At 44.1% G+C, this 26232-nt stretch overlaps 1 protein-coding gene and 1 long non-coding RNA gene across 11 annotated transcripts in view; one reads left to right on the top strand and one right to left on the bottom strand.

The window, feature by feature from the left end:
* The first annotated feature begins 3004 nt into the window (after window positions 1–3004).
* The window catches only part of LOC144615176 (uncharacterized), a 49470-nt gene continuing 26242 nt past the window's right edge, over window positions 3005–26232 (top strand). For 2 of the 7 annotated variants that reach the window (XM_081794840.1, XM_081794845.1), the window contains exons 1-5: window positions 3020–9843; window positions 12108–12179; window positions 17437–17508; window positions 21357–21428; window positions 22149–22229. In XM_081794840.1, coding sequence (XP_081650966.1) covers window positions 3035–9843; window positions 12108–12179; window positions 17437–17508; window positions 21357–21428; window positions 22149–22229 — 7106 coding nt within the window. In that variant the 5' untranslated portion in view covers window positions 3020–3034. Of the gene's footprint in view, window positions 9844–12107; window positions 12180–17436; window positions 17509–21356; window positions 21429–22148; window positions 22230–26232 lie in introns of all 7 variants that reach the window. The other 5 variants (XM_081794844.1, XM_081794843.1, XM_081794846.1 and 2 more) reach the window with 4 other exon arrangements.
* LOC145715177 (uncharacterized) lies at window positions 10821–24763 on the bottom strand. 4 transcript variants are annotated; one of them, XR_014137199.1, is made up of 4 exons: window positions 23958–24763; window positions 22923–23063; window positions 22173–22227; window positions 15965–18118 (listed from the first exon to the last, which is right to left on the bottom strand). It is a non-coding gene; the product is annotated as an uncharacterized LOC145715177 (long non-coding RNA). The 4 variants fall into 4 exon arrangements; XR_014137198.1 differs by lacking the exons at window positions 15965–18118; window positions 23958–24763 and adding an exon at window positions 10821–10940 and having other exon boundaries at window positions 22923–23228; XR_014137196.1 differs by lacking the exon at window positions 23958–24763 and having other exon boundaries at window positions 22923–23228.

The raw sequence follows: 26232 nt of genomic DNA, 5'->3' as shown, positions 1-26232 counted from the left end.
AAATGTTGATTTTTGAGAGAGTAAGCAGGGGAGAGGCGGAGAGAGGGGGACAGAGGATCTGAAGTGGGCTCTAGTGCTTACAGCAGAGACCCCAGTATGGGGCTTGAACTCATGAACCATGAGATCATGACCTAAGCTGAAGTCAGACGCTTAACTGACTGAGCCATCCAGGCGCCCTCTTTTTTTTTTTTTTTTTTTTCCAATCCTTATTCACTTTATTTCAGAAAGTGGTAAAATAGCTGTGGAATACAGACCCTGTGAAGAGATCACAGATGCCAGTACTGAAGACGAGCTGCAGGATTTAATTCAAGTATGTGGAGATTAAAGTTCAAGGGTGACATAGCCACTGTAGCCATAATGTAAAGCAACCAGCAGAATTTGGAAGACTTTGGCATTAGCTCTATCATCCTTTGGGAAATGTGAAACTCAAAAACTGCTTTTGACTGCAGGGGATTTCTGGGGCTTTTCCTGAAGTCCTGACCCTTGGCTCTGACCCCTTATTTGAAATTTGGAGAGCAAATTTCATCAGAGCACTCCCACAGTTGTGGACATAGGAGAGGACACAAGCCTTTTAGAGCTCCCCTCAAACAGAATCTCAAGTATTTGGGAACAGAGTAACTATGGCCTTAAATGTGATTATACTACAGCGTTTGAAACCATTATGCCATTCAAATAGGATGTATCACCCAGATGTCGGCATCTCATATATATCTTGCGTGAATATCTTGCTGAAGAACTTTTCTGTAAATCACTCACATGGATGTCCTGAATTAGGGATGAAGTTGCTGAAATAATTTCTAAAAAAAATTTTTTTTTTACATTTATTTATTTTTGAGACAGAGAGAGACAGAGCATGAACGGGGGAGGGTCAGAGAGAGAGGGAGACACAGAATCTGAAACAGGCTCCAGGCTCTGAGCTGTCAGCACAGAGCCCGACGCGGGGCTCGAACTCACGGACCACGAGATCATGACCTGAGCCGGAGTCAGCCGCCCAACCGACTGAGCCACCCAGGCGCCCCGCCAAAATAATTTCTAAAAGAAAATAGTAATGTGCCACATACAGAATGTTAAAAAAAAAAAAAAAAAAAAAAAAAAGCAAAAATGTGTTTCAAGTCATTGAGAGATTAATTTGGGGCTAGATTTGTGAATTTTTTTTTTTCGATTTTTTTTTTTTAATGTTTATTTATTTTTGAGAGTGAGAAAGAGCGTGAGCTGGGGAGGGGCAGAGAGAGAGGGAGACGCAGAATCTGAAGCAGGCTCCAGGCTCGGAGCTGTCAGCACAGAGCCCGGCGCGGGGCTCGAACTCACAGACTGCGAGATCATGACCTGAGCCGAAATCAGGCACTCAGCCAGCTGAGCCACCCAGCCGCCCCTCGATTTCTGAATATTTAACTCACCCCACAGTTGCAAAGTTTGTTTTGAAGGGAAGAGAGTGGAGAAAGAGAAGATGGTTACTTTCTGAAAAAGCACTGGAAGATTTTTCGTGCAAAATAATAATGTTAATTGAATCTAAATCAAACCAGTCGAGGAAACTTCAGACGTTTCCAAGTTTAGGCTTTGAGAAGTCTCGCTTCCTGGGGTGCCTGGGTGGCTCCATAGGTTGAGCATCCGACTCTTGATTTTGGCTCAGGTCACGATCCCAGAGTTTGTGGGGTCAGCCCCACGTCGGGCTCTGTGCTGAGCATGGAGCCTACTTGGGATTCTCTCTGTCTCTCCCTCTGTCCCTCTCCTCCGCTCACGCTTTCTCTCTCTCAGGAAAAAAAAAAATTAAAAAAAAAAAGTCTAGCTTCCTGAAAAAGGTGAAAAGATGAGAAAAAGATTCAGCATTGATGCTAAAGATTTCAGAAACCTGATTATAGCAACAGATCCATTCCTGCATGAGGCCAGTCTTGGAATCAGTTCCATATAAAAACTATTCCTGTGTGCTAGACATTGGGATTAAGATAAAAACCCCCTCTCTCTTGCATTTTACATGCTAGAGGTTGTGCCAGACCATAAGCAAGGACTAAAAATACATTAGAAAAGGGGCTGTGAAGGAAGTAAACTGAGTGCTAGTTGCAGTATTTCAAGAAAATTGTTTAACACGCTGACTATAACATCCTAAGTGCCTTCTCCATGTGGGCGCACAGAGTGGACCTCTGAAAAGTGGCCTTGTTACTTTTTCTAGATCAATGGCTATGTCCAGTCAAGATGAGATGGGGGAAGTTTTCCCACCCAGTGTAAATAAAGGGCTAGAATTGGTTTCCGGCCCTCTTTCCCAGAATGAATTGCTTAGCACTCCCCCCAAACTCCTCCTACAGACATTTAGGGGCCATCGCAGATTCAGTGGTAGGCCCCCATCTAACAGAGTGGTGAATTAATAATCAGCCATGGGTACTGAGAATTTAGAGGAAATGGCAACATTTTAGAATATCTGACTGTGAAGTGTGTTCTCCTCCCCATCGCCCTAACTGGTGCTTATTTTGCAGGTCAGCTACTTTTCTTGGAAGCAGTATGGCCAGGGGGAGGAAGAACGTCTCTCGGATTTAAGCTTTGAAGAGCAAGAGTTCAAATTGCTAGAGCTGGACTAGCATTTTTTAATTTCCCAGGATGCCAGGTCCTGTGGCTTCCTTGGAAGCTCTGCTCCACTCCCCCACCCTTCCACCCCTCAGAGCTGCGGGAGTGCGGGGCCACCCAGATCTGAGTCCAAGTACTACCTTGCTGTGAGCAGCCCCGGGCCGGGGAGGGGGGGGGAGGGGGGAGGGGGGGAGTGGGGGGGAGTGGTGGCCTTTGCAGGGTGGAGGGAGGCCTGGGCCCCAAGTGATTCTGGGAAAAGGGCCCGCTCTGCTGGTGCGGAGCCCATCTCCAGGGAGCTAATAAAGGTGGCGTAAATAAAGACATCATAAATAAAGGGTGGGACGTGGGCGGGGAGGGCGCACAGTTGCTAACTGCGCGTGCGCATCATGGGGCTGCCATAATGGTTTGGCTCCCGCTCAGGGCCCAGCGCCAGTACCCCACTCGCCTGGGTCGCTGCACCCCGGAGCCTCCGCGTGTCATGTCCCGGCTGCGCCTGTTGGCCCCACTGCTTCTCTTTATGTGGCAACCATTGTGGCTGCTGGTCCAGGCAGCTCAGCCTCCGGAGTGGGCCCTGGACCCTGCCCAGCTGACTTCCGACCCCCTGGAGGCGGCTGAGCCCTGGTCTTCTCACTCCTCTGATCCCCCGCCCGAATCGCCCCAGGCACTTACACCCCCAGCTGAGCCGGGGGGCTTTAATTACCTGGGGTCCTCTGCTCCAGCCCAGATGTTGGCCCCGCCTAAGGAGTTGACCGAGACTTTGGTTCCATTGCTGGACACGGATTCGTTTGGAGAACTACCCCCAGGGCCAGATGAGGATCTGAATCACCAGCTAACCCAGCATCAAAGGCTCCCAGAGGTGGTTCCAGTGCCAGGTTGGGATCAGAATCAGACCATAGCTCCGCCTCCTCATCTCAAAAGTAAGACTAAAACTGTAGGTTTAGATCAGGCCGAAGATCACCAGTCATTTGATTCCAATATGGGTCTCCTGTATCCTGAGGAGAACCTACCTATGGGTTTCCCAGGGGGACCAGATCAACTTCCAAACTTCTCTGAGGAGGCTGAAATTCCTCCACCCTTGCAGAAGACCCCACATCATCTAGAGTCCCCTGAGGAAGCTGAATCTTTTTTGCCCCAAGGGGAGGCTCAGGCTCAGCATCCAGAGCCCTCTGAAGAGACAGAACCATCTCTACTTGAGCAGGAGGCTCCATCTCAGCGTCCAGAGTCCCTTAAGGATGGAAATTCAGCAAACCCACAAGAAGCCCCAGCTGAGCCTTCAAGTACCCCTGAAGAGGTCGAACCTTCTTCAGTCCAGCAGGAAGCCTCAGCTCACCCTACAGAGGCCCCCGAGGAAGTGGAACCTTCTCCAACCCCCCAGGAGGCCCCTGCTCAGCCTCCAGAGCCATCTAAGGACATCATATCTCAACTGTTAGCACATCATGAAGTAAATGTGCTATCTCCAAGTCAGAGTGAAGCTCAGAAGCCAAGCTTCCCCAATGTCACTGTTAAACCTCTGGATCTTACCATAACTCTAACTCAGCCTGCGGAGCACCCTGAGGAGGCTGGACCTACCCCAGTCCAGCAGGAGGCCCCTGCTCAGCGTGCAGAGCGCCTCGAGGAGGTTGAACCTACCCCAGTCCAGCAGGAGGCCCCTCCTCAGCCTGCAGAGCGCCTCGAGGAGGTTGAACCTACCCCAGTCCAGCAGGAGGCCCCAACTCTAGTTCCAGAGTTCCCTATCGAGTATTTAACTCAACTTGCAGTAAGTGATGAGGTGACATCTCTACCTCTAGGTCAGTATCCAGATTATTTAATGTTTCCCAGGGTTATAGGTAAGCCTTTAGATGTGGAATTTACCACAACTCCAGGGCCTGATAAAGGTGTTGAATCTTCTATAGCCCAGCAAGAGGCCCCACCTCAGCCTCTTGAACATACTGAGGAAGCAGAACTTTCTCTAACCCAGCAAGAGACCTCGGGTAAGCCTCCAGAGGAGGTTGAGCCTTCAAGTGAGCAGGAGACCCCAGGTCAGCCTTCCGAGCCTCCTGGGGTGATTGATCCTTCTCTAAGGCAGCAGGAGACCCCAGCTCAGCCTTCAGTGCCTCCTGAGGAAGGTAAGCCTTCTCTAAGCAAACAGGAACCCCCAGCTCAGCTTCCAGACCGTTTTGGAGAAGCTGAACTTTCTCCAACCCAGGAGGAGGCCTTAGCTCAGCTTGCAGAGCTCCTTAATGAGGCAGAATCTTCAACCCAGCAGGAGACTCCAGCTCAGTCTCCAGGGGAGATAGAATCTTCTGCAACCCTGCAAGAGCAACCAGCTCAGCCTCCAGAGCTGCCTTCCAGGGAGGTGGAACCTTCTCCAACCCAGCAGGAGCACCCAGCTCAACCTCTATGGCATCATAAGATGACAGTTTCACCTCCAGGTCACTACCATGATCAACATTTAAACCTGCCCAATGTCAGTGTGAAACCTCCAGATGTGCAGCTTACCATGACTGCAGAACCCACTACAGAGGTGGGACCTTCTGCAGTTCGGCACGAGACTATAGCTCAGCCCTCAGTGCCTCTTAATGTGGAACCTTTTGAAACCCAGCATGAAGCCCCAACTCTGCCTCCACAGTCCCCTGAGGTTGAATCTTTGCCAGTCCAACAGGAGACTCCAACGCAATCTCCAGAATCTACCACACAGGAGAAACTTCCAACACAGCAGGAGACCCCAGTTCAGTATCCAGAATATCCTGGAGAAGTTGAACCTTCTACAACCCATCAGGAGGCCCTAGCTCAGCAATCACAGGCCCCTGAGGAGGGTGAATCATCCTCAACCCAGGAGGAGGCCCCGACTCAGCTTCCAGAGGCCCAGGAAGAGGGTGAACCTTCCCCTCTCCAGGAGGAGGGCCAGGGTCAGCACCCACAGGCCTCCGAGGGGAGTGAACCACCTACAACCCAGGAGGAGTCCCCAGCTCAGCATCCACAGACCCCTGAGGAGGTTGAATCTTCAACCCAGCAGGAGGCTCCAGCTCAGTATCCTCAGGCATCAGAGGAGGGTGAGCCTTTTCCAACCCAACCAGAGACCCCAACTCAGTATCCAGAGCCCCTTGAGGGGACTGAGCCTTCTCCAGCCCAGTCAAAGGCCACAACTCAGCATCCAAATCCCCTTGGGGAAGTTAAACCTGCAACCTATCAGGAGGCCCCAAGTCAGCATCCACAGACCTCTGAGGAAATTAACCCTTCTGCCACTCAACAGGAAGCCACAGCTCAACATCCAGAGCCTTCTGGTGAGGTTGAACCTTCTCCAACCCAACAGGAGGCCCCAGCTCACTCTCCAGAGCATCAGGTGGTAACAGTTTTTCCTCAAGGTCAGAATCAAGCTCAGCTCCTGCTGTTGCCTAATGTCACTGTTAAACCTGTGGATTCCTCAGTTACCATGACCTCAGAATCCACTAATGAGGTTGAAGCTTCTCCACTCCGAGAAGAGGCCTCAGCTCAGTCTGCAGTGTCCCCTGAGCAGTTGGAACCTTCTCCAATCCAGCAGGAGGTCCCACATCAGCATCCAGCTGCCCCTGAAAATGTGGAATCTTCTCCAGTCCAGCATGAAGTCTCAACTCCACCCGAAGATTTTCCTGAGGAAATTGAACTTTCTCCAAGCCAGCAGGAGAGCTCAGCTCTGCCTCAAGTGCCTGTTGCAAGTATAGAACCTTCTCCAATCCAGCAAGAGGTCCCAGCTCAGCAACCAAAGCCCAATGAGGGGGTCGAGTCTTTTCCAGTTCAGTATGAGCATCCAGCTCAGCCTCCAGGGTCCTCTACAGATGTTGTAGCTCAGTCTCCAGTACAGCATGAGGTGACATTCTCACCTCCAGGTCCAGGTGAAGATCAGCATCCAGTGTTGCCTAATATCACAGGTAAACCTGTGGATCTGAGGATTTTCCTAAGTCCCCAGGCAACTAAGGAGGTTAAACATCTTCCAGTGCAGCAGGATGTCCCTGCTCAATCTCCTATTCCCCCTGAGAAAGTTGAATTTGCTCCAGCTCAGTCCAAGCATCTTTCCCAGTCTCCAGAGTCCCCTGAAGATGAGTCTTCTCCAGGCCAACAAGAGGTCCTAGCTCAGACTCCAGACCCCCCTAAGGCTGTGGACCCTGCTTCAGGCCAACAGGAGGCCCCAGCTCAGTCTGTAGTCCCCCAGCTGGCCCCAGCTCAGCCTTCAGAGCCTCCTGAGAAGGTAGAACCATCTCCAGTTCAGCAGGAAGTCCCAGCTCAGCCTTCAGAGCCCCCTAATGAGGCAGAATCTTCTCCAACCCCGCAGGAGGCCCTGGTTCAGTCTCCTGTCCCCCAGCAGGCCCCAGCTGTATCTCCTGAGCCCCCTAAGGAGGTAGAACCTTCTCCCACACTGCAGGAGGCCCCAGCTCAGCCTTCAGAGCCCCCTAATGAGGCAGAGTCCCCAACCCAGCAGGTGGCCCCAGCTCAGTTTCCAGTCCTCCAGGAGTCCCCAGCTATATCCCCTGAGCCCCCTAAGGAGGTGGAACCTTCTCCCACACCTCAGGAGCCCCCAGCTCAGCCTTCAGAGCCCGGTAATGAGGCAGAATCTTTTCCAACTCAGCAGGGAGCCCCAGTTGTATCCCCTGAGCCCCCTAAGGAGGTAGAACCTTCCACACAGCAGGAGGCCCCACCTCAGCCTTCAGACCCTCCTGAGAAGGTGGAACCATCTCCAGTCCAGCAGGAAACCCTATCTCTACCTCTCGAGCCACTTAAGGAGATAGAACCTTCTCTAACACAACAGGAGGTACAAGCTCAGCCTTCAGAGGCCCCTGAGAAGGTAGAACCATCTCCAATTCTGCAGCAGTCTCCAACTCAACCTCCGGAGCCCTCTAAGGAGGCAGAAACTCCTCCAGCCCAGCAGGAGGCCCCAGTTCAGCCTCCAGAGCCACCTGAGGAGGTTGTAGCACAACCTCCAGTCCATAATGAGGTGACAGTTCCACCTCTAGGACAAGAGCAAGCTCAGCATCCAAACTTGCCCAATGTTACTGTTCAGCCTGCTGACCTGGAGCTTACTGTAACTCCAGAACCTACTGTGGAGGCTGAGCAGTCTACAATCATGCAGCAGACTCTAGCTCCTCCAGAGGACACTGAGGCGACACCTCCACATCCAGAGCAGGTCCAGGCTCAGCATCCAAATTTGACTGAAGTCAGAGTTCAGCCTTTAGACCTGGAACTGACCATAACTCCAGAACCCACTACAGAGGTTGAAACTTCAACCACGCAAGAGATCCCAGGTCACCCTTCAGAGCCACCTAAGGAGGTTGTAGTTCAGCCTCCACTGTTTCAGGAGGTGACAGTTCCAACTCCAGGTCTGGATCAAGCTCGTCATCCATCGTCACCTAATGTAACAGTTCAGCCTTTGGACCTAGAGCTTACCATAACTCCAGAACCCCCTATGGAGGTTAAAGCTTCTACAGCCCTGAAGAAAACTACAGCTCCTCCAAAGGACCTTGAGGTAACATTTGCACATCTAGAGCAGGTTCAGGTTCAGCATTCAACCTTGAATAAGGCCACAACTCAACATTTGGACCTGGGGCTTACTATAACTCCAGAATTCAATAAGGAGATTGAACTTCCTCTACCTATGCAGGAGACTCCAATTCAGCCTCCAAAGCCACCTGAGGAGGTTATTGGAGCTCAACCTCCAGTATATCAGGAGCAGACTGTTCTGACACCAGGTCAGAATCAAGCTCAGCATTCATCACTCCCCAATATAACAGTTCGACCTTTGGACCTGGAGCTTACCATAACTCCAGAGCCCACTGTGGAGGTTAAAACTTCTACAGTCCTGAAGAAAACTACAGCTCCTCCGAAGGACCTTGAGGTGACATTTCCACATCTAGAGCAGGTTGAGTCTCACCATCCGACCTTGACTGAGGTCACAGTTCAGCCTTTGGACTTGGAGCTTACCATAACTCCAGAATCCACTACAGAGGTTGAACCTTCTCCAGCCATGCAAGAGACCCCAGATCAGCCTCCAGAGCCGCCTAAGGAACTTGTAGCTCAACCTCCAGTATATCAAGAGGCAGCAGTTCCAACCCCAGATCAGGATCAAGCTCAGCGTCTGTGGTTGCCGAATGTAACAGTTCAGCCTTTGGACTTGGTGCTTACTGTAACTACAGAACCCACTACGGATGTTAAACATTCCTCAGCCCTGCAGCAGACTACCGCTCCTCCAAAGGACCTTGAGGTGACATTTCCACATTCAGAGCACATTCAGCATCCAACCTTAACTAAAGTCACAGTTAAACCTTTGGACCCAGGGCTTACCGTAACTCCAGAATCCACTACAGAGACTGAACCTTCTCTAACCATGCAAGAGACCCCAACCCAGCCTCCAGAGCCACCTAAGGAGGTTGTTCAGTATCCGTCCCAACAGGAAGTGACAGTTCCTACTCCAAGTAAGGATCAAGGTCAGCAACCAACATTGCCCAGTGTCACAGCTCATCGTGTGGACTTGGGGCTTACCATAACTCCAGAACCTACTACAGAGGCTGAACATTCTACACCCGTGAAGGAGACTACAGCTCCTCCTCCAAAGGACCTTGAGGTGACACTTGCACATCCAGAGCAGGTTCAGAGTCAGCATCCAAACCTGACTGAAGTCACAGTTCCACCTATGGACCTGGAACTTACTGTAACTGCAGGATCCAGTGTGGAGACTGAACCTTCTCCAACCATGCGAGACACCCCAACTCAGCCTCCAGAGCCACCTAAGGAGGTTGTAGTTCAATATCCATTCCAGCAGGAAGTGACAGTTCCAACTCCAAGTAAGGATCAAGGTCAGCATCCAGCATCACCCATCATCCCATTTCGTCATGTGGAGCTTACTATAACTCCAGAACCTATTACAGAGGCTGAACATTCGACAACCCTGAAGAAGACTACAACTCCTCCCCCAAAGGACCTTGAGGTGACACTTGCACATCCAAAACAGGTTCAGAGTCAACATCGAAACCTGACTGAAGTCACGGTTCCACCTATGGACCTAGAAATTCCTGTAAGTCAGCAACCAGAGTCATTTGAGACAGGTTTTCCTCCAACAACTGAACATCCTGTGGTGCATTTTGTAAAGTATACCTCAGAAAAGGCATACACAACTTTAACTTGGCAACCAGAACAGAATGCCACCACAGACCTCAAAATATGTGAGCGCTGTACCTGCAAAGAGGAGACACTGTCGTGTGTTGGTCTCAGCCCACAGCAGAGGCTCCGCAGAGTGCCCGTGCTGGAGCCCGACACCTACAACGGCACCTTCACCATCTTGTAAGAATCGCCTTTACTTGTTTGTTCTCTGCCTCCTGCTTGACATGGCAGTCTCTTCCTCAATGTCGCCCTGGGCCTTCCTCATCTCCCCAACCACGTTGACTGACTTTCTGTTTTTACCTTTTCTTTGTCAACTATCCCTTATCTTCATTTTCCTTTTTACTACTGTTCGCCCTTCTGCAATCTTTTACTTGTAATTGTCCTTATTCTTTTTCCTTATCCAATTTTTAGCCCCATTATTTCATTCCTTAACTTCTACTCTCCCATTTTTGCTCCATCCTCTATAATAGGATACAACAGAGTAGTGAAGAGTAGAGATTCTGGAACTAGATTGCCTGCGTTTGGGCCGAGGTCTGTCATCTATTAGCTTTGTGACTCAGTTTCCTTTTCTGTGAAATGGAAATTATGATAGTTACCATCTCATGGGATTATGGTGAGATCTAGATGAGGTAATACATATGAAGCACTTGGATCAGTGCCTGGCGAAATATGAGTGTTAGCTGTTATTATTTTGATTCCCCAGACCTCATCTTTGACGCCCGGCCTTCCACATACAGTACTCAGTTTGGGCCCAACCCAAGAGTAAGTACTATGGGCGCCACACTAGGATGAAATCGTCTTCAGAACATGAAATGACAGGTGGGAAGAAAGGAAATGGTCATAAAAAGGGAGGTGGCATGTAATTAAGTACTAAAAGAGGTACCATGGGTGTTGGAATTCAGCAGACTCTGTAATCAGCGGAGTATGGAGGTCAGGGAGAGCTGCATGGATAAGCTAACACTTTAGCTGAGACTTAAAGAGTGGCTCTGATGTGTTAAATAGAGAAAAAATGGGTATAAGTCTAGGCAAAGGCACGGCTGCAGGAATGATCAGGAATTAAGAATTAGGTTAAGCAGTTAAAGATCCAATTACGAGAAACCTTGACTATCAGCTAGAGAGGTTTGAACGTTAGATTCTGAGTTATAGAGAGCCATTGAAAGTTTTCAAGCATGAGATATACAGACCGCTGAAACAGGATTATTTTCAGTTCCCCATATAGGCCGATCTGGAGAGGAGAGCTTGATCCAGCGAGACCAGATAGAATGTTCTAACAAAACCTGGGAATAAAGTAACAAGGGGCCGACTCAGAGTGGCTGAAAAGAGTAGAAAGAAAAGCCTTGAGAGCACTGCAAAGGAGGAAGTGACAAGATAGACTAACTGATGACAGTCGCGGGTGGGGTGTGCACGGGAAAGAGAAAACTCAGATATTACTCTGAAACTTCTGTCCCAGATAAGAATGATGGAAGTTGAGGCATCTTTTACCAGGGAACACAGAGCAACCAGAAGGCTTCAGGTTGACTGGAAATGTCCACCAGGCACATGGGCAGATGGGTATCTGTTTTGAATTTATTCCTGACTCCCCTGAAAAAAATGTGTATATAAACTGACCAGGTAAGCTGTTGCTGAGGGAAGAGGACAAAACTAAAGGTAAAGATTCAAAGTCATACGCAGAGTTAGCGGTTGAAACTGAACCTCAGGCATTTAATAGCTTCTCTTAAACATGTGTAATTCATGGATACATGAATTATCATGGATACTTTTTTTTGTTTTTAATGTCACAGGTATAGAGGATAAAACGTGAAAATCCCACCCCACCCTCCCTACCACTCATAAGATAACTCCTGTCACCTTTTTGGTGTGTGTCCTTCCTTCCCATCTCTTTCCTTTGCATTTTTTCCTAATTTCCTAATGAGGGGATACTTTTTAATTCCTTGCCCAGTGATTTGTTGCTTTTCCCTATACAATATGTCTAAGAAATCTTTCCATGTTAGTTATTCTAATTTCTAACTTCCCTTATCCTTCTAACACCTAGAGAGGTTTCAGTAGAGGGCTTCTTTACATTTGTTTGCTGATAATGGTAAATTTTTTACCATTTTTTTCGTTGAATTATTATTTTCTCATTGATTTGTGGAAGGAACCATTTTAGACACATAAGTGATTTGGGGAAAAAAAATACTTATCTCCAGAGTAATTAACAGGCGTTCTCTACCCAAGGAATGGAACAAATAGGAAGTTCAGGTTCTAAGGAGCTGGCTTGTTTGTGCCAGTGGCCCCACGCTATCTCTTTATTAATTGCACCACCTGGGATGCTGATAGCCGCGGAAATTAGAAAGTTGGCATTTACTGCATTGGAATATTCCCCACAAGGTTGCCAGTGATTCTTTTATTTATTCTGTTCATTCCTTTCCTACCTATTCAAGGATCTGAACTGTGTTTCTTCACAGAAATTTCCAAGGAAACTCTATTTCTCACATTGATGAAAATGTATGGAAGGGATACCGTTGGGCTGAGAAACTGTGAGTATATTCTCTCCAAATACGAATACAAAAAAAAAACCAAAAAAAAAAACTAACTGCATTCTAAGGTCCTTCTTGGTCCAGAACTTTGAAGTCAGTAGCTCTGAGGAAAGGTGTTTCCCCTTCCATATCCCAACTCGACCTCTACCGATTGCAATTCTGTGTTAATTTTTTTTTTAACGTTTATTTATTTTTGAAACAGAGAGAGACAGAGCATGAACGGGGGAGGGTCAGAGAGAGGGAGACAGAGAATCTGAAACAGGCTCCAGGCTCTGAGCTGTCAGCACAGAGCCCGACGCAGGGCTCGAACTCACGGACCGCGAGATCATGACCTGAGCTGAAGTCGGCCGCTTAACCGACTGAGCCACCCAGGCGCCCCATCTGTGTTTATTTTAAAAATTAAATTTGGCAGGTTCCCTTTAAAATTAGAATCAATTTCAACTTATTTTCCATTATACAAGGAATACGTGATTATAGTCTCAATATATAAAAATGAAATAACAGGGGGGCCTGGGGGGCTTATTCGGTTAAGTGTCCAACTTCGGCTCAGGTCATAATCTCAACGGTTCGTGGGTTCAAGCCCCGCGTTGGGCTCTGTGTTGACAGCTCAGAGCCTGGAGCCTGCTTCGGATTCTGTCTCCCTCTCTCTCTGCCCCTCTCCTGCTCATTCATTCCCTCTCTCTCTCTGTCTCAAAAATAAATAAACATTAAAAAAAATTTTTTTGATGAAATAACAGATCTAGTGAACACCTGCCTTATGTTCTAATCCCCCCACTGCTGGGATAGCCACTACTCTGGATTTAGTATATATCCTTCCAGACCTTTTTCCATGCATTTGCCTACATACATATTTACAGCAAAATAGGTTTGTTGTGTGAGTTTCTTATCTTTTTTTTACATAAATTGTAACATCCTACAACTCGATTCTTTTGCTTCGTGGTATGTCTTAGACTTTTTTTCTTCCAGTACATAGAGGGTTACCCCATCCATGCAAGCTGCTGCATAATATTCCATAGTATGAGTGTATTACGATTTAGTAATTCCCCTCCTGATGGATGTTTAGGCTGTGTCCAGTTTTCTTATTACATGCATTGCTGCATGGACCACCTCATACATGCATCTTTGTGTACGTGGGTGGGTATTTCTGTAGAATAGATCCCTGGAAATGGAACTGTTGGGATGAAGACGATGTCGATATATACAATTTTAATTGCCCTCAAAAAAGGTGTGCCAATTTACACACCAATCCATACACCATGACAGCATTCATTTCCTCCTACCCTCCCACTCTTGGATATTCTCCATTTCTTGGCTGATCTGGTGGGTGAATAAAATGGGTCCCTTCTGAATTTGAATTTTTCTGATTACGTATACATTTAAATATCTCTGTATGTTTCCTGGGCATTTGTGTTTCTTGTCTGAATTTTCTGTCCTTTGCCAATTTTGTTGTTATCTTTTTTTTAAATTGATTTGTAGAAAAAGTCAGTGTAGACACAAGTAATTTTGGAAACAATATTATACTCAAAGTAACTGACTGGCATTTTTCATGACAGATTGTGTGTCATATCATTAGTTCAACTTGGGTAGATAAGTCATAAATGACTTCTGAATTAATAATAAAAGACATAACAGTCATAGTAATCTAAATGTAGGGATTATGATCCCCCTAAAGTAGATTCCCCCCTGCCCCTTAGTCTGATAACCTTACTGGTAAGGGACAAATGGTAGAACAAGGTAGTTGTTTTCTTATGAATTTTATGAATTTCTTAAATACTATATATAGTTTATATTTTCTCATGATAGTATCTAACTTGGAGATCTTATTTCCCAAACTTGTAAGAAAAATGAAAGTAATTTGGCACAAGGAACAAGAGAGAGTGGAGAGAGTGGGTAGGCTGAGGGACAGGGGTAGGAGAAAAACTTTGAATTGTGTATTATATACCTTTGGAATTCTGAGCCATGCAAATATATATTACCTATTAAAAAAAATAAACTGAAATTAAAAAAATATTTTTTGAAAAGCGTGTATTTGGTAGTTTATATACTAGAAGATGAATCTGGTAAGATTTGATGATTCTTAAAAAATTTTTAAATGTTTATTTATTTTTGAGAGAGAGAGAGAGAGAGTGAGAGTGAGTGAGCAGGGAAGGGGCAGAGAGAGAGGGAGACACAGAGTCCTAAGCAGGCTCTAGGCTCCGAGCTGTCAGCACAGAGCCTGATGTGGGGCTCGACCCCACAAACTGTGAAATGATGACTTGAGCCGAAGTCAGACACTTAAGCAACTGAGCCACCCAGGTGCCCCAAGATTTGATGATTTCTAATTCAGCTTGAGGGTTATGCCTTGTAAGACAGAAGTTTTTAACTATGGGTCAATAGTCCCCTGGGGCAGGATTTTTAACCTTTTTTTCTATATATCAAATTTTTAAAAAAATTTTTTTTAACATTTATTTATTGCTGAGAGACAGAGCATGAACAGGGGAGGGGCAGAAAGAGAGGGAGACACAGAATTGGAAGCAGGCTCCAGGCTCTGATCTGTCAGCAGAGAGCCCAATGTGGGGCTCGAACCCACGAACCGTGAGATCATGACCTGAGCTGAAGTTGGACACTTAACAGACTGAGCCACCCAGGCACCCTTCTATATATGTATTGATGATCTGCAGAAGCTTATGTTCTTGGGATGATGTTTTCAAATGTATAATAAGTTAAAATATATAGGAAAAGGAAATTATGTGGAAATAGAGTTTTCAAAAAATTTTTAAAAAGATTAGTGATATAGCAATAAATCTGCTTCTGTTAGAATATTAAATAACAAAATATAATGGTACGCCTACTAACTATTATAACTTCAAGGTACTGATGAGAATAAATGATATTTTGAGATATCCATGCCAAATATGTGATATGAAAATATCTGATTTCTGCTGGGGACCAAATTAACTACACTAATCTGTGGTTTGTTGCCTACATTCATAATGGAAGGAAATGCTAATTCTAGTTAGAGGTTTGTGAAAATAGAGATGTGATTCTATTTCCCATCCAAGTTTGGCACCCACAAATTCAGTCCATTCTATTCACGGACCTGAGCCCTAAAGGGATGGTCTGCAAATTGAAATCGCATGCACACCTTTGCACGTATTCAAGAAAGTGCAGTTTTCTAGGGAAAGGGTCCATTCCATAGCTTTTATGAAATTCTCAAAAGGTTCTTGTCTCAAAAGATTGAGTCACAAATTGGGGCGGAGGTGGAGAAAGACATTTGTTTTCCTGTGAAGTTGTACTTATTCTCATAAATGATGATAAATGAATGATTTGTTTTAATTAAAAGTAGTATATTTGCAAATTGATACCTGTCACTTTCTGAATTCATTCAACAAATATTTATGGAGCATCTCCTATGTCCCAGGAACTGTTTTACATGCCAGGGATATAAGCCCAAGAACAAAACTGACCAAATATCCCACTTGTCAAGGGGTTTACAAATATATAATATAAAAACAAATATGTAAATATAATAAATACATAGAATTTCAAGTATTGGTAAGAAATCAGTGGCCAGATCTCTCAAGTTTTCTAATTTATTCAACGACCGTTTCTGCTGCTCATAGACTGAGTTTTTTACTAATGATAATACTTTTCATTCATATAATCTTGAGTTGGTTCTTTTTATTAGATGTACTGTTTACCTCTGTCTGAGGATATATTAATGATGCCATTCTAAATTTTGTATACTGTTTAGTTTTGAGAGAGAGAGAGAGTGAGAGACAGAGTGCAAGTTGGGGAGGGGCAGAGAGAGAGGGAGACACAGAATCGGAAGCAGGCTCCAGGCTCTGAGCTTCAGCACAGAGCCCAGTGCAGGGCTTGAACCCATGGACTGCAACCTGAGCCGAAGTCGGATGCTTAACCGACTGAGCCACGCAGGTGCCCCATTAATGTTGGTATTCTCAAATCCTTTTGTGTTTTCTCTGTTAACTGTGTCATTGACTATAAGCTGTTATATTTGTTTTTTATTTTCTGTCCTGAATAGAATTGGCTTTCTCACTCCATTTGGTCATTCCTGAGTGCAATTTATCTTTGTAGTTGAGATTTGACTTGCTTCTGTTTTCTGGTCCTAAGGAAGAGGTGAAATGAACCACGGGGCTTGTTATTGGTGACAGGTCCCCCTGAGAGTTAAAGAAGAGGTGGGAGGTGACTTCTAATGGCTAGTCAGAGTGTATACCCTTCCTCCAGGGTTCTGGGACCCTGCCCCCTTCTAACACCAATGGCTCCTGCCTGGAAGAAAACACCCTTTGCTGCCAGATCCAAGGAGGAAGGATGTGGGGTTGATGTGCTGTCCTTGGTCCTACTGCAGTATCCCAGCTAATCACCCTGTAGGTGGCTCCAAGGCATTTCTGGTGGGGAGTGTTTGTAGAGCTACTCCCTTGGCTTTGAGCTAAGGTTGTGGATTTTCTAATTGTATCTTTTCTAATCATCCTTAGGGACTTTGGTGGAGTTTGGAGTTTGGTAGAGACTTGGCATGTTTCAATCTGCCAGCTTGAAATAGCACAACCTCTTAGGAAGACAATTTTGTACCCCTGTTAAATCCTGGAGAAACTTAGGCAAATGTGTACTAGGATATAAACAGAAAAATGTCCAAAGCAGCACTGTTTATAATAACTAAAAATTAGAAAAATCTAGTATCCACCAACAGTAGAATGAACAAATAGTGTTACACGGGTATTTACTCTATACTTATTAAACTGAGCATTTATGTTATGTGCATTTTATGCACATTTTTAGTTCTCACAGATATTTTTTAGATGGGGAAAAAAATTAGATGGCTTTACTTGTAGCACTGATATGGTTATAAATAGGGCTTCCACAATAAAATTTGGGAAAAGAGAGGAGGAAGTGGCAGTTCTGTCCATGTTTTTGCCACTCAGGGCTGGGTTCTAACAGAGATTTTGTGATCCAGAGAGTAGGCATTAAATGTACATTTTGGTGTGAAGAGTGGATAGGGGTGTGTGTGTGTGTGTGTGTGTGTGTGTGTGTGTGTGTGAGAGAGAGAGAGAGAGAGAGAGAGAGAGAGAGGGAGAGACAAAGGAGTATGTGAGAAGAAAAGATTTGAATCAAACAGCAGAGATCACCATCCCTACATTAAATAAGAATTAGTGTATTTGGTGGCACCATTACCCAGGTTTCTCTCACATCTAGCGGTCCTGTGTAGCAAATAGTTGTAGTTATTTTTGCATTTTGACCCAGAAATGACCTTTTCATTTTGCAGAATTCTCAGGGACAATTATCTGACCGAATTACATAAAGACACATTTGAAGGCCTGCTATCCCTCCAGTATTTGTAAGTTAATCAGTTCATCATTTATTATGAGTTTTTAGTTATATTATTTATTAAAAAATACAGGGTTCAAATTGGATAATTGCAACAATTTCTTCTAACAGTAGAATTCTATAATTCTCTATAGTGGAATTCTATAATTCTCTCTATTAAATTCTATAACTCTGTAAGTCTGTGGGGACCCAGCCCATCTCTAGCATTAAATACCTCCTATGCATTTTCAACTTTTTAATTTTATAGACAAGATATAGGAAAAAGCCCTTCAGTTGTAGAGGAAAAGGGGTAATGAAGTCTGAGCAATTATGGACACCCATATGAACCTTGTTATGTAAGTGTTCATATACCATCTGCTTTTATTTATATTTATTATTTGTGGCCCATGGATCAAATCCTGTGTATGGTCTGTCTTGATACAACCTATGAGTTCAGAATGATTTTCATGTTCTTAAAGGGCTGTAAAAGAGAAAAGAAGAGAAAGAAACAGAGAATATGTGACAGAGACCGTATATGGCCTGCAAAGCCTAAAATATTTACTGTCTGGCCTTTACAGAAAAGGTTTGAAAAAGTTGGCTTAGTAAAATGAGAGGAATTGAAGTTAACCTCAAATTGTCACCTACAAGACAAGAAAATATAGAACACTTACATTAATTTGAATGCCATTAACCCAGAATTTTTAAATAATTTAATCTAAATTAAATATTTAAATATTAAATATTTAACTAAGCAGGTGAATTATGTAAGCAGTATTACCAAGTACATATTAAATTATTAAGAGATTAAGGATTTCAGTGTGGGAAATTTTATTAGTTTATTTTTTTATTATTATTTTTTATGTCATTTATTGTTAAGTTAGCTAACATACAATGTGCACTTGGCTTCAGGAGTAGATTCCTGTGATCAGTGTGGAAATTCTTATGCCACCATAAAAATAGATGTTTAAAATGATGGTTAAGGGGTTGGGGCTCCTGGGTGGCTCAGTTGGTTGGGCGTCCGACTTTGACTCAGGTCGTGATCTCACAGTTTGTGGGTTCGAGCCCCGTGTCGGGCTCTGTGCTGACAGCTCAGAGCCCGGAGCCTGTTTCAGATTCTGTCTCCCTCTCTCTCTGCCCCTCCCCCACTCATGCTCTGTCTCTCTCAAAAATAAATAAACATTAAAAAAATGATGGCTAAGGGGCACGTGGCTGTCTCAGTCATTAGAGTCTGCAACTCTTGATCTCGAGGTTGTAGGTTAGAGCCCCATGTTAGGTATAGAGATTACTTAAAAAAAATGAAATCTTTAAAAATATAATGATGGTTAAGTGGTATAGTTAGAAATGTTTACACTAAACAAACATCAGAAATGCCTCTAACTTCGCTAATTACAGAATAAACATCTCTCCAGCCTCATTGTCAAGGAAGAAATGTTTGCATATATCTCTGTACATTAGACATACAGAGATACTAATGTTCTTTGCTATGGAGGTTCAGTGTTTATTCTTTGTCCATGCCATGCAAAGCTGTGTGTTTCATTAATCCTTTTTAAAAAATTTTTTTAATGTTTATTTATTTTTGAGAGAGAGAGAGACAGAGTATGAGCAGGGTAGGCACAGAGAGAGAGGGAGACACAGAATCCGAAGCGGGCTTCAGTCTCTGAGCTGTTGGCCCAGAGCCTGATGCGGGGCTCGAATTCATGAGCAGTGAGATCATGACCTGAACCGAACGAAGTCAGATGCTCAATCGACTAAGCCATCCAGGCACCCCTCATTAATCCTTATTAATGATGTGCTTTAGAAAATAGATTCTTCTTGCAAATGTGGAAGGCTTAAGGGTAGTGAGTAAAAAGAATCTCATATGACACTAAAAATAGCCCTTCAAATTATCAAACCTTCCAAGTCTTAGGGGACAACCACTTTGTATTGGTCTTCTTGGCTACCTCTGCCATCTGGGCTCCAAACGTTACAAACACAGTTTGGAGAAAACCAAAAGAGACAAACTGCGCAATGGATAGGGCCTTTCATTATTTCTACTATGAGGTACTTTGTAAGCCAATTATTTCATGTCAGGTGAAGTGTTCTCATTCATTCATTCAAAAAAAATGTGAATCAAAACCTAAAAAAGAATGTGACAGGCCCTATGCCCAGTACCATAGGCACGCAGATGGTTAAGACAGGCTTCCCACCCTTGTAGGAACTCATGATTTCACAGGGAAAATAAACAGAAGCTTAAACCATAATGCCTAAGCACTAAATGGATGATGAAGCACTGACAAAGTGCAGAAGAGGGAGCCACAAAGTCGTAAAACCACATTTCTTTTCAGTCGTTTTGCTCCTTCTACTCACTACCCAGCTGTTAATTTATTTTATAAATATTTGAGTTTGTTCTTTGTCCATGCATCAGTTTTAAACACAGTAGACAACGCAGATGAGCAAGACTAGTCCATACTTTCATGGAGTTTATTCCCAGAGGAAATGGAATGCCAGAATAACTATATTAAGAAGAAATTGGGGCACCTGACCGGCTGAGTCAGTAGAGCATGCGACTCTTGATCTCAGGGTCGTGAGTTCAAGCCCCAGGTTGGGCGTGGAGTCTACTTTAAAAAATTAAAAGAAGGAGAAGAAGGAGGAGGAGGAGAGGGGGAGGGGAAGAAATGGATTTGGGCAATGAGAAGTATAAGTTGTTTTTGGAACACAGAAGAGGGGGGGAAGACTTCAAGTTGGATCAGGGAAGTTACTAGAGAAATACTGTTTGAACAGAACCTTGAATGGCTATGACGTATCATCAGATAGACATCTTGGGAAGAATATGCTTGCAAGATAGAGTGAGTGAAAGGCAAAATGCAGGAGAAATTTCTTTGGTATCTGTAGAGTAGGAAACTAGAGCCGGATTTAGGATTTTGAAGGCCTTGGATGATATGCCAGGCTACCGTGTTATCACAGCAGTGCTCTAGGACAAACTTTAGACTGCACCAGGGTCACCGGGAGGCCTTGTCAGAACACAGGTTCCACCTCCACAGTTCCTGATTCACTCAGTCCAGAGTAGAGCTGAGAATTTGCATCTTGAGTAAGTTCCCAAGTGACTCTGATATTTGAGAACCACTCCTGGAGAATTAATCTGGTGACTGTGTGCAGTATAGATTAGAATGGGAGAGACCAGAGATGAAAATGCCAGTCAGAAGATGGTGGTACCCATGTAGGTGGAAAGTGAGGGACTCGGCTGAAATCCATGGAAATAAGAGGGTCAACCATAATCAAGAATGGGTGTTTCCAAATAAAAATCCAGGACCGTGTTGTTTTTTTGTTGGCCCCACTTGCAGCTGAAGCAATTGATAAATTCATAGACCGTTTAGGCAACGTACAACCAAAAATAAATTTCTATTAATATGATAATATAATTCTGAGTTCGTTCAAAGTTAGGTATTGATTAGAGGAGTAACTTCTTTTCAAGTTAAATGAAAAGGTATCTTTTACCTCTTCTGGTATTGACTTGGTGTCAAGAAATAGAACTAAACCAGGAAGGTGTGCTAATGTGAGAATATCCCTTTTAATATTAGAAATTATATGTGGCGATCACAACTTTGAGCTCATAATTTAGAAATTGATGAGGCCACAAACAGTCATTTAATCAATTCTTCTGCTCTCAGGAAAGATTACTTCCAAGATCTATCAAGATCTATAGTTGTATATTTTATGTATGAAGATCACAAAGGTGAGACTCTTAAGAAAGGTGAGGACAGGGTTAGGGGCTCTGGAAGGTTCAAATAACAATTCCTAATACTCAGAGTTTAGCCAAAAGCTACTTATTCAATACTACCATCCTACTAATTAGATATCTTATAGCTAATTGAGGCAATATTTTCCTTTTCCTTTTCCTAGAGATTTATCCTGCAATAAAATACAATCTATTGAAAGACGTACATTTGAATCACTACCTTTTTTGAAGTTTATGTAAGTTACAAATATAAATTCATTATATTTGGAATTTGTATTAAACTTAATTGTAAACCTCTTTGTTATTCATTTGGAATGAATGAAACTTTATTAGTCGAAAGCTACTAAAATTATGTAGCAAATCTTTTTTGTCTGTGGCAAAGTTTGGTGTGAGAGTTATTATAGAGATCAGAGTGAATCGTTCTAGAGCAGCAGTTCTCTGCCAGGGTGATTTTGCATCCAGGTGACACTTGGTAGTGTCTGGAGACATTTTTGATTGTCAGACTGTAGATGTGCTCCTGGCATCTAGTGGGTGGAGGCCAGGGCTGCTGTCACACCCTACAGTTCACAGGGCAGCACCCCCCCCCCATAACAAAGATTATCCAACCATAAATCTCAACAGTGCTAAAGTTGTGAAACGTTTTTCTAGAGAAATAAACTTACTTCTCTAGAAAAAAATACTTACTTAACACAAGTTATTTATTGAGCATTTACTGATTTGTATCTAATGCACCACATGTATAAACATGAAAGTATAAATCTTTCTTGCAAATATTTTTTTAAAAAGGCAAGTATCTTTCCTAGTGAGATTTCTTTAGTGTATGGAGAGAGTATTGTGGTTATGTTTCATTATCTATAAATTAGAATCACTGCCAAAGGATAAATATTCTGAAAGAATATCTTTTTTTTCTCTTTGTTTGTGTCTTGTTTTTTTTGTGTGTGTGTGTGTGTGTGTAGAAATCTTGGTTGCAATTTACTCACCGAACTGAGCTTTGGAACATTTCAGGCCTGGCATGGAATGCCGTTTTTACACAAGCTGTAAGTGAAATAGAAAATGAATACATGTAAAAAAAAAAAAAAAAAAAACTACATGTAAAAATATCATACAGTGATTGGTTAGGTGTGTGTTAATAAACCCAGTATGAATTCTGGAAAGTAGGTCTTAAAATCCATTTTTTTTTTTCAAATGAGGAAACTAAGGTACAAAGAGACCAAGAGACTTGTCTTAACTCCTAAATGGCACTCTCTGCCCTCCCTCGTAACCAGCTTTCTGTGGGCAATGAAAGCCCCAAGCAAGTAACACCCAAGTCAGTATTATCATGGGAATTCGTGACAGTGATGCTTCCCCAAGGTGTGCATGGTCCTTGAAATCCACTTTTGAATTTAACTTTGATTCCTGCTCATGTGCAAGTTTCCTATGCAAAAGAGAACTTCAAAGAACTAAGTTTAGCACAGAGTTCTCCAGGCAGCAAAAGGTGTGGGTGCTTCTTGAGCCATCAGGAAAGCAGAAAGAACTCCTGAATGCCTGCCACAGGGCACTGCTCTCCATGTGTTTTCTTTCCTGACCACTCTTCAATTAAGAAGTGTGTTATTCCCTTTCAGCCGGAAAATTCTGTGATTTCTCTGTAAAAAAGCAAATCATACTGGACGTGTTCAGTGGCCTGAGGGGGATTTTTAGACTCAAGGTTGAAGACCCTCCTCTAAAGCAGACGCTGGAAAAGACTGTCTTACTGTCTTGTGGTTCAGAAATCCGATTTCACAACTTATCTTCCATTAGATGAAAGTGTTTACGGTGTGTCCGGAGCTGGAGTAAGTTCCTGCGGGTGCCCAAGAGCAGGGGCCTCCTCTCTCCTCTCATTAATTTGCTGATGCCTAACTTGGGGAAAGAATACTGAGGGTCAGTTTTTTGTTTTGCCGGCATGCCAGAGAACGGGCTCATTGAGTTTCTCCACCAAGAGGTTTTAGTGGTGTCAATATAATGTCTTAAAACTCACCACCTCTACTAAGCATCTTATAACACCGAGAGTCTCTTCTAAGAATCTGAATTTCATAGTTAGGTAGGCAATACAGGACAAAATAGGGTGGAATCCGTTGATAACAATGAATGAATTCATTGAAAAACACTCAGTGCCACGCGCACTCTGTGTCGACAGTGTACTAAGTACTGGGGGTACAAAGAATACACAGGGACTGTCCCCAAGAATCTTTCATACTGGAAGGAGAAAAAGATGGCCGTTGATGGGAAAACGTATGTGAGTCATGCTGGCATCAGTGCAGCAGGGTAACGAGCTGGGGGGTGACAAAGTAGGGGATGGTTGTGGAATAGAAAAGATTTGTCGTGGACAAGGCAACAACTTGCTTGTGTTGAGTTTTCACGTTCATCTTGATGAAGTTTTGGGGAGATGGTGGGGAGTCGGGAGCCGACGGCCAAGAAAGAATTCTTGAACATGTCTTTGGTGCAAAAAGGCGATTTTATGAAAGCACAGGGACAGGACCGTGGGCAGAAAGAACTGCACTGGGGTTGTGAAGAGTGACAGGTTATATGCTATGGAATTGGGAGGTCAAGTCAAAAGGGAAGTCTCCAGAGGGACTGTGATATGTGAAAGAGGACTCCTAAGATACCAGAGGCCTTGCTATTGTCAAGCTAAGGTTGTTTTTCCGTCTAGCAAAGCATTAAGACAGTAGGGAGTTCCTGGAGAAATATTTTATTTGCCTGCCTCAAGTATCTGTCAATAGGCTGCAGGTTATAAGGAAATTTAATTTTACCTGAGATTTCCTTCTTGCCTTTGTTCCCCATATCACTATGGAGGGGTGATGTTGGGGCTCCAGGAAGCTGATTCTGTAGGTTTCTGGCGATTAGGCTATTGATAAGATTGCCTTTTTCTTGTAATTTACTAAGATATTTGTAAACTGATGGAAACTCCTATCTTGCCCGACTGAGATCTCTTATCAGTTAACCATTTGTTTTCTTTCCTTTCCTTTGTCCTCGAGCAGCCAGAATCACACATATCCCACCTGGGGCGGGGGCATGTGCTAACTTGTATTTTGCCCTCAACTTGCCTCATGCTCCCTCATCGATCTTACATGACAGAAAAAGGTAATTAAAGAACCAGAGCTAGCTGGTATTGAGAATAAATTAATACTCATGTCATGTGTGTTATGCCCAGAATTCGTGATCCCCAAATACCGCCAGGGAGCCGAGTCCGATGTAAAAGCAAAAGAGCCTTTATTCGAGCTAGCTCGAGCTCAATCCCCTACCTGCACTGATGCAGAGGTGAGATACCGGGGAGAGAGAGCCAGTTTCAAAAGGACAAAGGTTTTATGGGGGCCTAGGGGCAGTTGGTGAGGTAATGGCTGTGGCCTCAGCTGATTGGCTGGGGAAGGGTCCTGGGGAAGAGTGCTGTTAGGCAGGTGGGGGGGGGGTTACTCAAGGGGAGGAGGTGTGGTCAAGGTGAAGGACACAGAACAAGATGGAGTCAGCCGGCGTAGGCCCGCCCTTTCAATGTGGTTTGAATAGAGCTGTACTACTAAAACGAATTCACAGTTAACTTCCAAAAAATTATCACAGTACAGTAAGTGTGTATTGGAGGTTGGGCTCCTTGTTTGGGGCCAAACTTTTCTTTTCTTTTTTCTTTTTAACGTTTATTTATTTATTCTGAGAGAAAGAGAGCATGCGCAAGGGAGATGCCATCCCGTGAATTCAGTCACGTTATTACCTATGTGACTTAATTACTGGGGTGTTTATAAGTTGAAACAATATTTTCTCCAGCATTAAATAAGTTTGTAAACCTTTTGGGCCCCAGCTGAGGTGGATTTATCTTGAACTGACTGAAGCTTAAACTTCAGGTCTTCTCACTTACATAGGCCCCTTCCAAAGTCTTGGGAGGGACCCTCGCAGTTCCTGTACGCATAATTTTGCATGTTTTGATGAGGCAGGATTTCCCAAAGTAGATGAGGTCCAGACCCTACAAGGCCTCGATTCACCCCTGGGTTTCAGGTAATTCTATCTCAGTGAGTTTTTTGAATGAAGCCTCTTAAGTTATTGATAAACACTGAGTGAACACGTTAGCGGTGTGGTAAAGTCTATTTTGAATCTGAAATCCACCTCAAAGCCATGCCAAGAGTTTATTAATAAGGTACCACTTTTTGAATGGTAGTAATAATCCTATTTCTTTCAGATGAAATCAGGAATGAAATATATTATGGAAAACCAACAGTGGTTGATAATCCTAAATGTTAAGTATACTTTTTTTTTCCTGACTTTAAAGTGCTTCTCCTTCATTCACCTACACAGGTGCAGACCGATGGCTTATTTTAAAAAATTCACTTCATTGCTTCTAACAGTACGAGCTCCATGAGTTTAGAAGCCGAAGGACTCTACGATGTAGAAAGGCTGTACCTTATCGGGATAGAGCACATTCACATGCTGGCTCGTCTGTGGTGCATCAGTATTGTGCCAAGAACATAAGCTCTAAGGGAGAATAAGGAAAATCTAAGCCTTACCCCTTTTGAATTATTGTTGAGAATATCGTTGAGGTAGGTGTGGCCACCCTCTGAAGGCAAAGTCGAGCCGCAGTCACAGAGACGCCCTAACGCTCCCCCAGTCAACCGCCATCTGCTTCCTTTTAGACGGCTGCGTGCCCACACAAGTTGACACACTTCAGGATATTGTCATCGCTTTTTGGTATGTACTGGAAATCCTGACAGCTTCTTCTCAGATTCAGAAAGGCATCAACGTTAAGGATGAAGATGACAACTCAGGGCTGTCCTTTTGGGGTGATTTAGGGTAACTTTTATTGTTTTCCGTGTGTGGTAGTTCAGAAGCTTTGCGATAGTCATACCCAACTGTTACTTTTCTTCTCCCAGCTGCATCTGATTCTTCCCACGTATATGCCAAGGCATCTTCTTTCTCTGGGAAGCATGGTAGTTGCTCCTCTGCCCCATATCATTTCTTTAATACCTACCTCTGTTAGGTATTTACTGCGCTCCGGCACTACGCTGAGACCTTTCGCTTGTGCTGCAAGTAAGACAGTGTGTCTTA

Source organism: Panthera onca, assembly GCF_046562875.1.
Source record: "Panthera onca isolate mPanOnc1 chromosome E1 unlocalized genomic scaffold, mPanOnc1 haplotype 2 h2.Chr16_ul_6, whole genome shotgun sequence".
Lineage (NCBI taxonomy): Eukaryota > Metazoa > Chordata > Mammalia > Carnivora > Felidae > Panthera > Panthera onca.
Note: the sequence above shows the minus strand (reverse complement) of the source record. Positions and strands in the feature narration are given on the sequence as shown.